General features: G+C 36.1%; 2 protein-coding genes across 5 annotated transcripts; both read right to left on the bottom strand.

The window, feature by feature from the left end:
• Window positions 1-1,821: 1,821 nt before the first annotated feature.
• Window positions 1,822-9,892, bottom strand: LOC122294400. 4 transcript variants are annotated; one of them, XM_043103106.1, is made up of 3 exons: window positions 9,260-9,892; window positions 5,499-5,540; window positions 2,259-2,295 (listed from the first exon to the last, which is right to left on the bottom strand). In XM_043103106.1, exons 1-2 carry the CDS (start codon window positions 9,646-9,648, stop codon window positions 5,522-5,524), a joined length of 408 nt encoding a protein of 135 aa, XP_042959040.1. In that variant the 5' UTR covers window positions 9,649-9,892; the 3' UTR covers window positions 2,259-2,295; window positions 5,499-5,521. The 4 variants fall into 4 exon arrangements, with proteins under 4 accessions (XP_042959039.1, XP_042959040.1, XP_042959042.1 ...); XM_043103107.1 differs by lacking the exon at window positions 2,259-2,295 and adding an exon at window positions 4,209-4,227; XM_043103105.1 differs by lacking the exon at window positions 5,499-5,540 and having other exon boundaries at window positions 1,822-2,295; window positions 9,260-9,889.
• Window positions 9,893-10,827: 935 nt separating this feature from the next.
• Window positions 10,828-13,165, bottom strand: LOC122294401. The gene is made up of 3 exons (XM_043103109.1): window positions 12,820-13,165; window positions 12,469-12,511; window positions 10,828-11,235 (listed from the first exon to the last, which is right to left on the bottom strand). The coding sequence occupies exons 1-3, from the start codon at window positions 13,096-13,098 to the stop codon at window positions 11,084-11,086; spliced, it is 474 nt and encodes a 157-aa protein (XP_042959043.1). The 5' UTR covers window positions 13,099-13,165; the 3' UTR covers window positions 10,828-11,083.
• Between the last annotated feature and the right edge of the window lie 955 nt (window positions 13,166-14,120).

Below are 14,120 nucleotides of genomic sequence, written 5' to 3'. Positions count from 1 at the left end.
ACGTAACCCAGGAGCGGGAACTTGTTCCCTCCTCAATAATATATCTTGCTAATGATTTTTTATTTTTTTAACTATTACATAAATCTGTTTTATTAGTTGGTCATGTTCCACAAAGGATAATATTTCCCAATCACTTGTGGATTTGAATCTATGATGTGGCCCAAGCATGCACTTAAGCCATAGTATTCAACGTATCAACATAAATCTATGCAACCCCAAGTAGTTGGGATCAAAGTTGTATAGAGTGTTCACATGTTTTCTCACTAGTACTTCAATTACACACTGCAGAAAATGACGAGAGCTAAATATTTATTGTTTCTCACACGACAAGAGCTATGTAGCTTATGTGAATTTGATGATTTTCGGTTCTTGTTATGGAGTTTTCCAGGTGTTCCAGCGGGTGAGGTATTGAAAGATGGATCCTGCTATGGCTATGGAGGATCCTCACCGAGCGGGCAAAATGTGTTTTTTTTTCTCCCTTTTTTTAAAAATATTTTTTTAAACCCTTTAAACATTTTAAAAAAATATATAAAATACACAAAATCATTAAAAACACTTCATTAACTATTAAGTTAAAAAAAAATAAAATAAAATAAAATAAAATAAAATCGGTGAGGATCCTCTGTGGCCCAAAGTATTATCCTTGAAAGATGCAAGCCAGGATCTGATGATGATGTGCCAGCATGAGAGAAGCACTTTTGACAAGCCTGTTTCTGATTACAATGTGAGAAAATCCGAGGATATATCTATAGACTATATGGTTACTGATAGTAATGGAAGTGTTGGATAGGGATATGAAAAAAAATCAAACCTTTTGATTTGCAGCCTCCTTAATTTTACTTTTGATCGTCATTGTAGTTGAACAGACTAGATTAAATCAAGGATTTAGATTTTGAAACCCCGAAGTTTACATCTTGTTCTGTTGTTTATGACAATTTGGCCGATAGACCTAAATTGCTTAGAGTGGGAACTTTGTCCCTTTCACATCTATCTTTCTATTTTCATTACTATTTCCTTTTGTTTAGTTAAATAATAAAAAAAGATCGTTTCTTGGATGTTTTGTCCATAGAAATTAAGTAATAATAAAATAATTAATAGTAATAAAAAATATGTAAAAAGTAATTAATAGTAATAAAAGTAGATGAAAAGTAATAATAAAATAATGAATAATAGTAAGAAGTGTTGAGAGTACCTGAGGTACCCTTAATACCCAAACGCAGCCTAAAGTCCTCTTCTCCTTCGGAGGATGAGGTATGAATCTTTATTTTAAGCAAAGTGTTGTCTCTTAAACAATTTGTTTGTAGAGAGCTACAATAGTAGTTAAGATTATACCACTCACAAAGAAATTTTATGTAAACACAACAATTGACTTGCGTTCTAGAAATTTCTCAGTATATCCAGTTATAATTATAACTTTTATATGATGAATGAATGAAGCCATTTTTCCATTAAAATAAAAAACATCCACTGGTGCGAGGTAAGAAAGGAACGACAGATGTGTTGTCCCGTTTGATATTTAAGCATCCATTGCCCCCTCAAAAAAATTGATACTGTTTGTCTGTTGGAATAATACTGATCTGCATCTTGAATTCTATCATTCTCGATATTACCGACAGATGTGTGGTGCATTTTAAGTGATTTTTCTAAGTCAACTATCCAAGTAGAAAGCTATTTAAAATATGATACATCACTTCGATGGGACTAAAGATGATAAACTTTAGAACGAAGAGAGAATTTATCTGATCTCTTTCCCTTGATGTTTTGCCTGTGCTGGAGCATTCTCTGGAAAGTGCAATACTGAGCACAGGGAAGAATCTTCTGGACTGCTAAATGGTTGTCTTTCATGTATACATTCTCAATATTAGGAAAAGAGACAAATAAATACAACAGGATTGCTGTTTCATTTGCAAAAATTACAAGACGTGTAATTGAATGGCACACAGAAACTTTTGTAATTATACATCACATACACGTTCCATAGCAATTCTAAATACTTGGGGCAAGGGGGCATAAGTGGAGGTGAAGTGTGTATATATATATATATGTATATATATATCCAGAGATCAGAACTGAACTCATGTTAGTATTTTAAAGTGAAAAAGCCAAGAAATAACAAAGCCAAGGACCATGCAGGCCAATAGAAAATTCATTATGCGGCGGCCACGCCAATTGTTTCGGTTCTCCACTAGCATCACTGGTGCTGCTAATGCTGAGGCTGAAACAGTAGCATTATTTGTCTCATTTCTTTGCATACTGGCAACATTGAGTGCAGTGGCACCACAGATCTCACAGGTCCTGAAAATATAGATATGTTTATTAGTGGCATAAATTATCTGAAAATGAATCAAAACTAATAGTTACTGAGTTTTGTAAGGCATATAAAGAAAAAACGAAAAAAATGAGGTACGAAGCAAGTTTCAAATCTAAAGGACAGCATCAAGCTCTGGATTACTGCTCTATTATGTACATTCAATTCAACTTACCAAAGCATTTATGAACTAATCTCTTGAAAATATTTCAAAAGATAAGGATGCTGTCTTGAGGGAAACTACACTAAGTACAAATCCTTTGCAATATGACCACTGAACGACCAAAGTTGCAATTTACCCCTTTGTCCAGATCTAACCATTAAGATGGACGAGAGGTAGTGGACATGGCATTTAAGGAAAAGGGGTGGGTGGATTCAAAAGTTGTAGTAGTTTGAGGGATAAAGTGACAAAGTTTTTAATGAGCAGAATGAAGTGACAACTTTGGTAGTACAGTGGCCATATTGCGTATGAGTGGTAGGTTGAGGGGTAAAAATGGAATTTTCACCATCTTCAAACAAGAATAGGAAACTTGGACTGCATTTAAGTTATGTTTGTTCTAGGAATATGTATGTATGTATGTATGTATGTATGCATGCATGCATGTATGAATTCAAGTTATATTTGTTATAAAATATGATACCATTTACAAAAATTACAACACAGTCAGAGGGATTCAAAGGGGTGTTTTATTAAGTCATGACAGCAATATTTGCGTCCTTACAATTATCATTACATAATGGAAACCATCCAGTTTCGGAAATAATACAGTTCTCTTGTCCACATCCCAACATCCCGTGTACTTGGGCTAGGCCTACTTCTATTTATCAATAAAATTTTTGTTTACCTATAAGAAAAAACAATACAGCAGAGCATGCTCATCAATTGCTTTACACACTCCATCACAATTGCTAATTTATGTCATATAAAACTATTAGCTAACACCTCAATCAACTGCACTCTGGTCAATAGATTTGCAGTCGTGCCATGCAAATCATACAAACTTTGAACACTCACAATCATCTCCACTTTCCTATTAGCAATTTAAAACACCTGCACTGGCATATTGCACAACATGGAAACACAGCCTGGAAATATGCATACATATGTATTTGATTAACGATGAGCAAGCATAGTGTCTGCACGCCAATTGCCAATATTTCTTCTTCTTCTCTTTTCTCAAAGTTAGTTATCTTCTGTCCATACTTGATGGATTGCATTTATTTCATTTAAAAAACAACTTGTCAATCGATTCCTCACCTATCAAAACACAAACAATATCTATTCGAACCGCCTTTACTTGTAGGAGTACATCTTGGTTCATTCTTATATAATTGATATAAAAAGAAATTGAAGTTGGTGTAACCACCAGGATTGTGAACGGGAGTTCTTATCTCGGTACTTGGTACAGACAAAAAAAGGCAACAGAAAATGAAAGCAAACACAAATCAAATAGTTGCAGGAATTCCATGAGAGGACACCCCCAAGACTTGTTTTTATCTGTATAACTTTACTTTTTCATCGACAAAGGAGAGAGTGGATGGATGAACCCTGCTTATCATTTGTTTATTGGCAAAACCTCCTAAATAGAGTGTGATTGTCTCCAAATTAGAAGTCTCAACTTGTAACACCCCGTTCCCGTAGGATAGAGACGTTACTAACAAACATAATAAAATGCCCGGTAAAAAGACTCATTACTCTGAAATACCTTATTTATTGAAAGAAACTTAACTGAAAGGATATAAATAGTCTTGAAACTTGAAACTGAATAAAGCAAAACATGAGCTAATCTTAAACAAGACTAATTATTGAAATGACATAAAAGAAACTTAATCCTTGTGTAAATGACACTTATTCATCTCTAAGTCCTTATACTAAATCTACTCCTGGCCATCCAGCTCTGCATCATCATAATCACCATCTGTGACAATCAACATAGAAGAAAACAAAAAGACAAACAACAAAAATGAGTCGAATACTCAGTAAATAATACATCATACCGTAAAATACTATCTAGCTTAGCATAAATTTGGTTTTTAAAGCCTTATCATAACTTTCATATAACATTCATGGATTAACATGGGTGGAAACACTCATAATCATGGCAAACATGAAGCGTGAATGCATGAGTAACTTGTTTATCTTGAATTGTACTTATTTCATGGTGAACCACGCTTGAGTCCATGGCACCACATAACTTGTCATGTAGTGAAACACGCTTGAGTCCGTGTTTCACTTAACTTGCATAACATGAAGTGAAATACGCTTGAGTCCGTATTTCACTTATCCTGCTTGACGTGGAGTGAAACACGCTTGGGTCCGTGTTTCACTTATCTTGCTTGACATGGAGTGAAACACGCTTGAGTCCGTGTTTCACTTATCTTGCTTGACATGGAGTGAAACACGCTTGGGCCGTGTTTCACTCATCTTGTTTGACATGAAGTGAAACATGCTTGGGTCCATGTTCACTTAACTTGCATGACATGGAGTGAAACACGCTTGAGTCCGTGTTTCACTTAACTTGTGGTAACCACGCTTGAGTCCGTGGTACCGTCTTAGCATAACTGTGGTAAACACGCTTGGATCCGTGTTACCTTAAAATGTTTATCTTTCTTGATGCATGATAATTTTCTTGGACTTCTTAGACTTTTCTAGCATGGCATATTCTTGTACATGGCATGGCATAACATGATATATTCTTGTACATGGTATAGTATAGCATGACATGGCCTAACATGATTTAATCATTTTATGACATTTCATGGCATGCATGATCTGAAAACTAATGAACATGTCATACATGATTAGGCTATTTATTACATGGCATGCTTGACTTAAGTTATTGCATGAACAATACATGGCATATATGGTCTAAGTACTACATGAATGAAGCATGCATGATCTGGCTATTTTAATTCATAGAATACCTATCTTAAATTATTATATGATCATATCATGATTTCCATGTGATTTTTGTAACATTCAATCCATCAATCAACAATCCGTAAAAGCATAACATATATATAGGCTTACTTTCATGTAAATCATCGTAATTCATAGAAGTTCGTGAAAGCAATCTAACCTTGACTTGGCTCTTAGCGCAACATAGATAACCATCAAAACCATATCATATTATCATACCCAATTATAATATTTACATTACGTGTACATTTATATGATCATACTATTTACCTCTTAGCGCTGCTTCAGAAATCTCACGTCGTAGCTCGTGACCTATACGAGGCACTAGACGTTACTAATCTTTCTAGAAAACGTGTCGTAGCAATCTAATTACTTAAAATCTTACCATAGAGATAATTTAATAAATAAGTAATTAATAAAAAGAATAAATATAATCATAACATAACTAAATAATTTCTAACTGACTTAACCTAAATTCTAGGTTCTTATGTTACACAACTAATTTGGAGATTTCAGTTAACATTCTCAATCTTCTATGATCACAAGATGGTCATAGAAGTTGTTCGACCCAACTCTGTGAGGTAGACTAAAAACATTCCCAACTAAGAAATTAGTTGATTGTTACAAAGAAACTCAACCTTCACTTGAACCAAAATAACCATGATCCCATGTTTATATACATATTTCCATATAATATTAACCTAAAGCAAGGACTATTCAACATGGAAGATGATTATCCGGTGTTAACCTATTATGCAATTACAAGACATATAGATGGCAAACCTGGAAGAAAACCAGTAGTTTAATACATCCATAGAAGCAGAAATCAATACACAAGAGTCAAATGCATTTGGACTTTCTAAAGTCAATCCCCAAAGAAAGGTGACCATGAGAAGCCTCTTACAAGTTCTGAACTTGAAAGAACCTATTGTCCATAATGTTAAGTTTTATATTGGAAAACTATTTCTATGTCATTTAACTTGGCACTAAAGAGGTAAAAGGATAGTGGTAAACAACAGAACGTGAGTTAGGTAGCTACAACGCAGTTTAATGAGCTCCACAAGTGGGATGTTTTAAGGACTCTTTATAAGGTAAACAGGAAATGTCCAAATATGGGAGCTGTATCTGTATTATAATAAATACAACTAGAACTTCTGCTCTCTATTTTTTATCCCTCTTCCCTCCCCTTTTAAAACCTTTCACCTAACATTCCCCCACCACCCCCAAACTGTCAGAGCCTACTCAGAGGAACCTCTGTTTGAAACCAAACCCCCCTCCACTCTAATTTCCACCCCTTCCCTTATCTCTTTTACCATTTTCTTTCCCTTTTTCGTTGTTTTCCTGTTTTGTGTTAGAAGTTAAAACTTCGGACCAGTATTGACTCAAAACACCCCCAACACCAATGGAACCACTTCCACTCCAGCTTCCACCTCCACTTAGCAGCCACCCATTTCCACTGGCGCATGCACATGACCATCATGCCCAACCTCATTTTCATGCTCTCGTCTCCTTCGACCAGATTTTGGAATAACAGCATTATTTGGCTGGTTGCTGACTTTTTTTCCTCCACTTGCCTCTCCCACCCTTTCCTCTCCACTTTCCATTGCAAACACCGAGCGAGAACGGTAAGGGGCGCACAAACAATGTCGTTGCACTGGGATGCAATTTGCGAAGCAGGGGCAAACAAAGCTGTCCTGCCCCCCACCGGATTAGGAATACAAAGGCATTTCCTTTGAAAGGAGACCTGGAAAAGAAAGACCTATGCTATTGACCAACCCATTTTTAGTGACTTCGAATCAATAGGCCTCTCCTTTTTTCTCATTTTGTTTAGGCGGGCCAAATAGAAAATGAAATGCAAAAATGGGGAACGGTTCCAAACCTTGTTTTAGGTTTAAGGGCTGCCTGCCCTACCAAAGCACCAAAGGCTTTCGGGGCTTACACCTCCCCCTTACACGACCTAAAAAAGGGCTTTCAGTAGCACCCCGACATCAACAGCCACAGGCCATCCCATTGATCTGGCAACTCACTGATCCACCATCCCACACCGGCACATGTGCAGCCCAGCCCTATCTAGCGGCACTCCTAAGATTTTTCTTCCCTCTTCAAGAAGCAACTTCCAGTCCCCTCTATATGTCCGAAGTGGACATCCATTCTAACTTTTTTCCAGAGGACAAGGGTGTGGAAAGCTCTGTCGGATGCTCTAAAGCAGTCAAGTCCTGTGCTACATCACCTATCGCAGCTTTCAGATGCAACACGGCAATCACTCAGTAGGATAATATCAAAATTGACCTTTATGGAAGTTTGCTCAATTCACCAAAGGAATATAGATCCGAACCAAACTTTTAGCTCTATTGCCCTTTTCATTTTTAATTCTATGCACCGTATTAGCTGTAAGAGTGGGGTTTGTTGGAACTTGGGGCTCACTTTTGTATTTGTCTTTTTTAATTAATGCATAGTTACTTATAAAAAAAAAAATATTATTAATGGTCCTTGTAGATTACAAGTTGAGAAATCAAATTGGACTCTGCTCGTGACTTAGAGAATTCCCATATAGTAAATATTCGAATCAAGAAGTGGTAAACAATCAATGCTACCATCTTTCAATTGCATTTTCACTCTCTATGAAAGACGGCCTTGTTTGGGTATTGGAGTATTCTCAAATATTCTCAAATATTTCCTTCCCAAACATCACTCAAGCACAAAACACTTTTCAATTTCAAATTTTCAACTTTTTCATCTAATTATTTCTCAGATATATATTTTTTTCTCATAAGTAAAAATTTTATTCAATGAATGTAATAGGCAAAGCCCATGTACACAAGGAGTACACAAAAGAAACACGTAAATACATTCAACTACTAAATCAGCAAGGACAGAAACTCATGAACTGCTCCACCATTCAAAACAATTGCTGAAAACCAACTAAACAGGGAAAACATTAAAAATTTCCAAAGTTCTTCTATAGTTCTTTCCCTATTATTAAAACACCTCCCATTCCTTTCCAACCAAATGCTCCACATAATACACAAAGGAATCATCTTCCACATAGCTGCCACTTGATTGCAAGAATGGAGTTTAGGCCAACCATTTCTAAGATATTCTCAAATATTTCCTTCCCAAACATTACTCAAACGCAAAACACTTTTAAATTTCAAATTTTCAACTTTTTCATCTAATTATCACCTAATCATTACAACTTTTCCAAACTTCCAAACAAAAAAAAAAAACAATACAACTTTTTCAAATGTCAAGACAAAAATTATATTAAAAAATTATATTCAAACAATTTTTTAACATTATAATATTTTTATTCAACTTTTTTCTCTCTCCTCTCCCAAAACCCAATAAAACATCTTAACTCAAATCATTTCACTATTCACAAACCATTTCACTATTATTCATAGATATTTTGAGATATTCTAAGTGTCCAAACAAGTCTTAATAGTCTATCTTTCCCCCAAAAGAGTAAAGATATGCATTTACTTGTAGTTTTATTGATCATAAGACTTCAACCCAGTTTTTCTGTAAAAATCCAAGTTTCTAAACCTCAAGGCTAAAATTTTGACATCAGCGTCCCCGTACCCCTCTTTGTTTGGTTACTTATAGCATGACAGGAGTGTGAAACAAATCGAGCCAACACTATTTCATGGTTTCGTCAATTTCAAATAATAAAAAAATCACCATCACTAACCAAAATTATTCTAATAGGCTTGTTTTGTAGAGATTTTATTCGTCTTGAGCCACGCGGTCGTTTCAATCATTCCTATCCTTCCTTCCCTCTTCTCAGCAATCAAACAGAAACAAAAGAAGAAAATTATACAGGCAGCAATAGCATACCCACAAGTAAAAAACATATAGAAAAAAAGAATCCCATGATTCCATATTTATCACCACTACTCACAAAAAGCAGATACCAACAAATGGATATTCAGAATTTCCCAAAAAGGACCCATCATTAATGAACAACCGCATACAGAACAAACGACTTTCATGAGCTAGTTATATGAGAAAATTTCGAGGCTTTTACTCACGTGTTTCCCTTGATCTTGAACCACGTCTCAGCACATCGCTTGTGGGCAGCACCCAAATCACCTTTACAAGCACACCCCAACTCAACTAGCACCCTGGCCTCTATACCATCCTCCAAACCCAAATGGCAAATCCTACAATCTCTTTCAGCTTTACCCAAATGCTTCTTCAACTCCTGAACCCCACTCTCCAAGTCGTCTTTAAACAAACAGTCTGACCCAGAGGAATCCCTCTGAGAGTCCAGCACACCTTCAATCTCCACCGGCGAGTGCCACGACTGGTCGTCGGAGTCGCCGGAGATTGAAACGCCACTGCTACCTGTGACAGAATGATGATAACGGCAGCGACTTGCAGTGCCGGCGTCAACATGGGGCCCCTCCACAGTTGCCATTGTGTAGAGTGAAAGGTCATGGATTTGGGAGATAAGGCATGGAAAAGCTTAAAAGTTGGAGATTTCCCTCAAAGTGTACAGGCCATTAGAGATCAGAGGAGAGAGAGAGAGAGAGAGAGAGAGAGAGAGAGAGAGAGTCAAAGAAGGAAGAAGGTGCTAGGGACTGAGATCAGGTGGTGTGGTTGGACCATTGCAGGCTGCAGCAGGTGGTGTGGTTTTTGTTTGCTCAACTTTATCAAATAGAAAAATTCGATGTGAAGTTATTTTTATGTATTTTTTATGTACTTTAATGATATGATTAGTTGAATATTTAAAAAAAATTAATCTAATCAATTATATTAATAAAATATATAAAAAATATATAAAAATGATTATATATAATATTGCTCTATCAAATATCAAAGTCTCTGTCTCTTTACTGTCTTTCTATCTACAAATCCATGACTGTCAGTTTTTGGGCAGTGTTGGGGGAAAAGGAAATCTGGCAATTGGTAAACTGTGGGGCCGAGTGCTAAGATAGTTTTGTTTTCTTTTGTCTTTTTCCCTAAGCTTTTAATGGAATATGAATCGATGATACTTGTTTTATATTTTTTTAATTATATAAAATTTAAAAAACTTTTTAAATTATACGTATATCATTATCCTTGACATTATGCGAAGAAATATGGACCTTCTCAATAAAATCATTGCTCCAATGTTAGATTCTCCCCCACTGTTGATGCTACTGTTTTTCTTTAATTTTAATATAATTGTTATCAAATCTTTTTGCTGGGTCAAATGAGATAAATATCCAAAGTTATGAGATTTTATTCAGCTTCAATATCCACTCAATACAATTGAACAGTTGGCACTACATTTATTACTTTTTAATGGTTGAAATATCATAGAGGTGTACTTCACTGAGTTCCATTGGAAGGCAGATATCAATGGGAAATGCTGGTCCATACAAATTAAAATACTAATTTAAGGACTTATGCCTTGCTGACGCGGGTGAGTGTCATAAAAGAAAAGAAAGTTTGGACCAAACGAGGACGGAAATTACAGAAACACCCTGCCTCAAGCCTGCCCTAAGCAAATACTCATTGAATCTCCAGATTTCTTCAGATACCATTTTGGAAGAGGCAGGATTAAAAGCATCACTCCAAAAACATAAAAACTGAATGAGAACAAAATCCATCATGCTCAACCTTTAAACTTGTGATGACATATTTTCATTTGCATTCCCAATAGGCCGTTTCTTTTGCTTCCAGTGCACATGGATGCTACAAAAAAGCATCAAATACATCCAGAAAAAACTGAATAAAGAACAAACTACATACGAAAGACAACGGTGCCAATGGAGTGAAACTCTAAAATAGTGGGGCGCCAACGGCTGAAAAAGGACATCAGAGTATAACAGGTCAGGCAACCAGTATCTATTATTAGTCGATTCGATTCAAGATGCTTGAACTTCAGCTTTCGGGGCAGTTTCAGCACATTTGGTCAAGTTGGGTGCAATCTCCACTGTTTTTGTCAAGTTTGGAATATACCTCCAACAACGCTTGTGGACTCCGCTTATTTTCTTTGGTGCATCTGCAGCTGGCAAGCCTGCATCAAACTCTAGCAAATAAACTTTTTTGAAAGATCAAAACACAATCAAGCACAGAAATAAATAAATCGAGCCTTGAAAACAGATAATTCTTCTGCCTTGAAATAGACTAATAAATCTAACCCTTATAACAAGCTCCAAATATTGTGAAATAACTAGTAACTACAGAAAACAGGCATTTAACCAACACATAATAACAACGCTCTTGCAACTAGAAAAAGTAATCACAATCTGAATCGAATTTTATAATCCTTACTCTCGATACCATAAAATGAATTACTATTATACACATTTTTATGGACCTGAGATTTGGATGAAAGACCAAAGATCGAAAACAGTAACAAACTTTCTTGGACCATAAACACTGAAGTAACAAATGTAACCTTTTTAGATGACCTTCCAGTCAATCATACATTTCAATCTGATTTCCCACAGAAATGCATATTCTGATAATTGGTCAACCAAAAGTAAACATATCTAAGATGAAATCTACATGTTCCATTGCAAGTCCATAATTATAAGTTACTAAGGATCATCAAAACAGGTATCTTAACATATCAAAGAAGACAAAAGCTAAATAGCCTTTTTGAACCAAGTACTCTACAGAAGATTGCAATAGGAGATAACTAATCCCCATAATGCAAAACTATTTTCAATCCGGTTTTATTGTTTCAGTACATAGACACGGCCAGTGCGAAGAGACATTTAAACACTTAGACACGACTAGTGGGAAGAAACAACTAATCAAAGATTATGAGTTTTCTGGGTCACACTTTTTCAGCATTTCAACATTGAAAAGATTAATAAGCACGACTGAGACTTGGGCAAAGAAATCCTTGAGCTTAAATAATGATTTGTTATGGTGAAAAGCGAGAGTCTTTTTTAATCTTTTTCGACGAGTAGAGCGTTACAGATATATTAAAGTTTCCAGGATCAAGGGATTCAAGATTTGCGAAGGCGATACTAAACCCAATCAAATAATTCCAACAAGATAAACAGCTCACTCCCTAAACTGAAACTCTTTTCAGATTCAATATACAGAAAAACAGAAAAAGTAACACCCGGCTTAATGATACTGAGCAATAAAGCATGAAATAACCTCTTTTCTTTAAATTAAGAGAAAAAATCTCTAGATATATTAAGTAACAGCAGCAGGTGCAGTGTCAGCAAATCTAATACCAATATAGAAAAACAAATTTCAATCTTTAAGAAGTATGAAACCAAACACTGACCGTCCTTGTGAACGATTCCCCATGCCTTGCCATGCCTACCATCCTGCAACAGAACCCAGCAACCACATAAACCCCATACCCTTAAACCTATGACAGAGTGGCGGACAAAAGAAGCATAAAAATTGAACCAACTCGTTGTTTGGCTGCCGAGAAACTGTAGGAAAGAAAAATTGTGGGCATGCACATCTCTCCAGATAAGACAATGGTTTAGCCAAATTCAACGGTAAAATTTGGATAACCGGATTTTCGGTTTTTTCCAATAAACTTGGAAAATTTCCAGTAATTTCCCCACATTTTCTCGTAAAAATAATAACAACGGAAAATCAGCGAGGCAGAGAGACAGAAAGTGACCTTGTATAGATTGATCTTCGTGATCTCGTAGGAGACCCCGGTCCAGTGAGTCTTGGCCATGTGGTACCCGAGTCCCCAGCTAGGTAAGAACTGAGCCACCTCGAACAGGTTCTTCTTCTTTCTTCTCTTGGGTTTCTTCAAGGCCGAGGAAGAAGCATTGGGATTTGGCGCAGAAGGAGATTGCGTAGCAGCACTGAAGCTTCTGAGGAAGCTGAATGGGAGCTTCAAGAGGGTTAGAGCTCGATCGCTCGCAGCTCTGTTCGCCAGAGCAGTCGCCATTTCTGGAGTTCGGATGTGTATCTCTTCTCGGTGAAAAAATTTCGGCTTTCGTGCTTTTTGAGCAACTGCGAAGTGAGGGTTTTGACGTTTGTTTTATTTTGAAAAGACCTCGATGGTTTTAAAATTTGGTAAATTGACCCCTCAATTTTTCAGTTTTTAAGTTTTGGCAGCGTTTTTTAATTAATTGATAAAGGGTGCTGCTTAAGTTCTATGGGTTTGGCTTCCTCTTTTTAACAAGAATCTGATCTCGTTCATAAAAGTATTACACATTTCCTTACAAACCAGTTGAAAGATACATTCAGGAAGAACTTCTAATTCATACAGATGCTCAGTGCATAAGAGAGTTCCTTTGCCAAGTCATGTTCAGTTTGATTAAATTTCCTTTTTGTATGAGAAATAGACTAGTCAACAAACGAATTAAGCAAATGTCTGGTATCTGTAATCAATAAAACCCCATAACTCTGGTCAGAATTTGGATTTTTTAAAATGTTTACCACCTTACAGGCATCCCCTTCTATCTTAATACAGTAAATTCATATATCCTTGCAAAATTTGAATCCCAACATCAAAGCGTATGCCTCTCCACTGAAAGGACATAAACTTAGTACTCTTCTAGCTCTTAACGTCCTAATTACTTTGTCTGCACGATCTCTAATGATAGCCCAATACCAATTAGCCCCATCTCAACTTGTACAACCACATCCCAATTGAGTTTATAATACCCCACTGGGGGTTTCAACCATATATACTGTTGAGAGACATTTGAGCTTCTTGTAGCTGTTTTATTATAAGAAGCTTGCACTCTATTAAATAAGTCAACTTCATTTCTAACCTAATTGACAAGAAAAGAGAGATGTTTGAACATTGCACAAAACTATTTCTTCGAAACCAAATCTGTCTAAGAATCATTGTAGCTTCTTGTAATTCCTCTTTATCAAGCTTGTCAACTAATGCTTACCATATACCATGAAAGTCAGCACCCTCAAGACTCATTTTTTGTGTTGAACCCAAGATTTCAAATT

This window comes from Carya illinoinensis, chromosome 14, assembly GCF_018687715.1.
Source record: "Carya illinoinensis cultivar Pawnee chromosome 14, C.illinoinensisPawnee_v1, whole genome shotgun sequence".
In the NCBI taxonomy this organism is placed as follows: Eukaryota; Viridiplantae; Streptophyta; class Magnoliopsida; order Fagales; family Juglandaceae; genus Carya; species Carya illinoinensis.
This window is presented reverse-complemented; position numbering and strand designations above follow the sequence as displayed.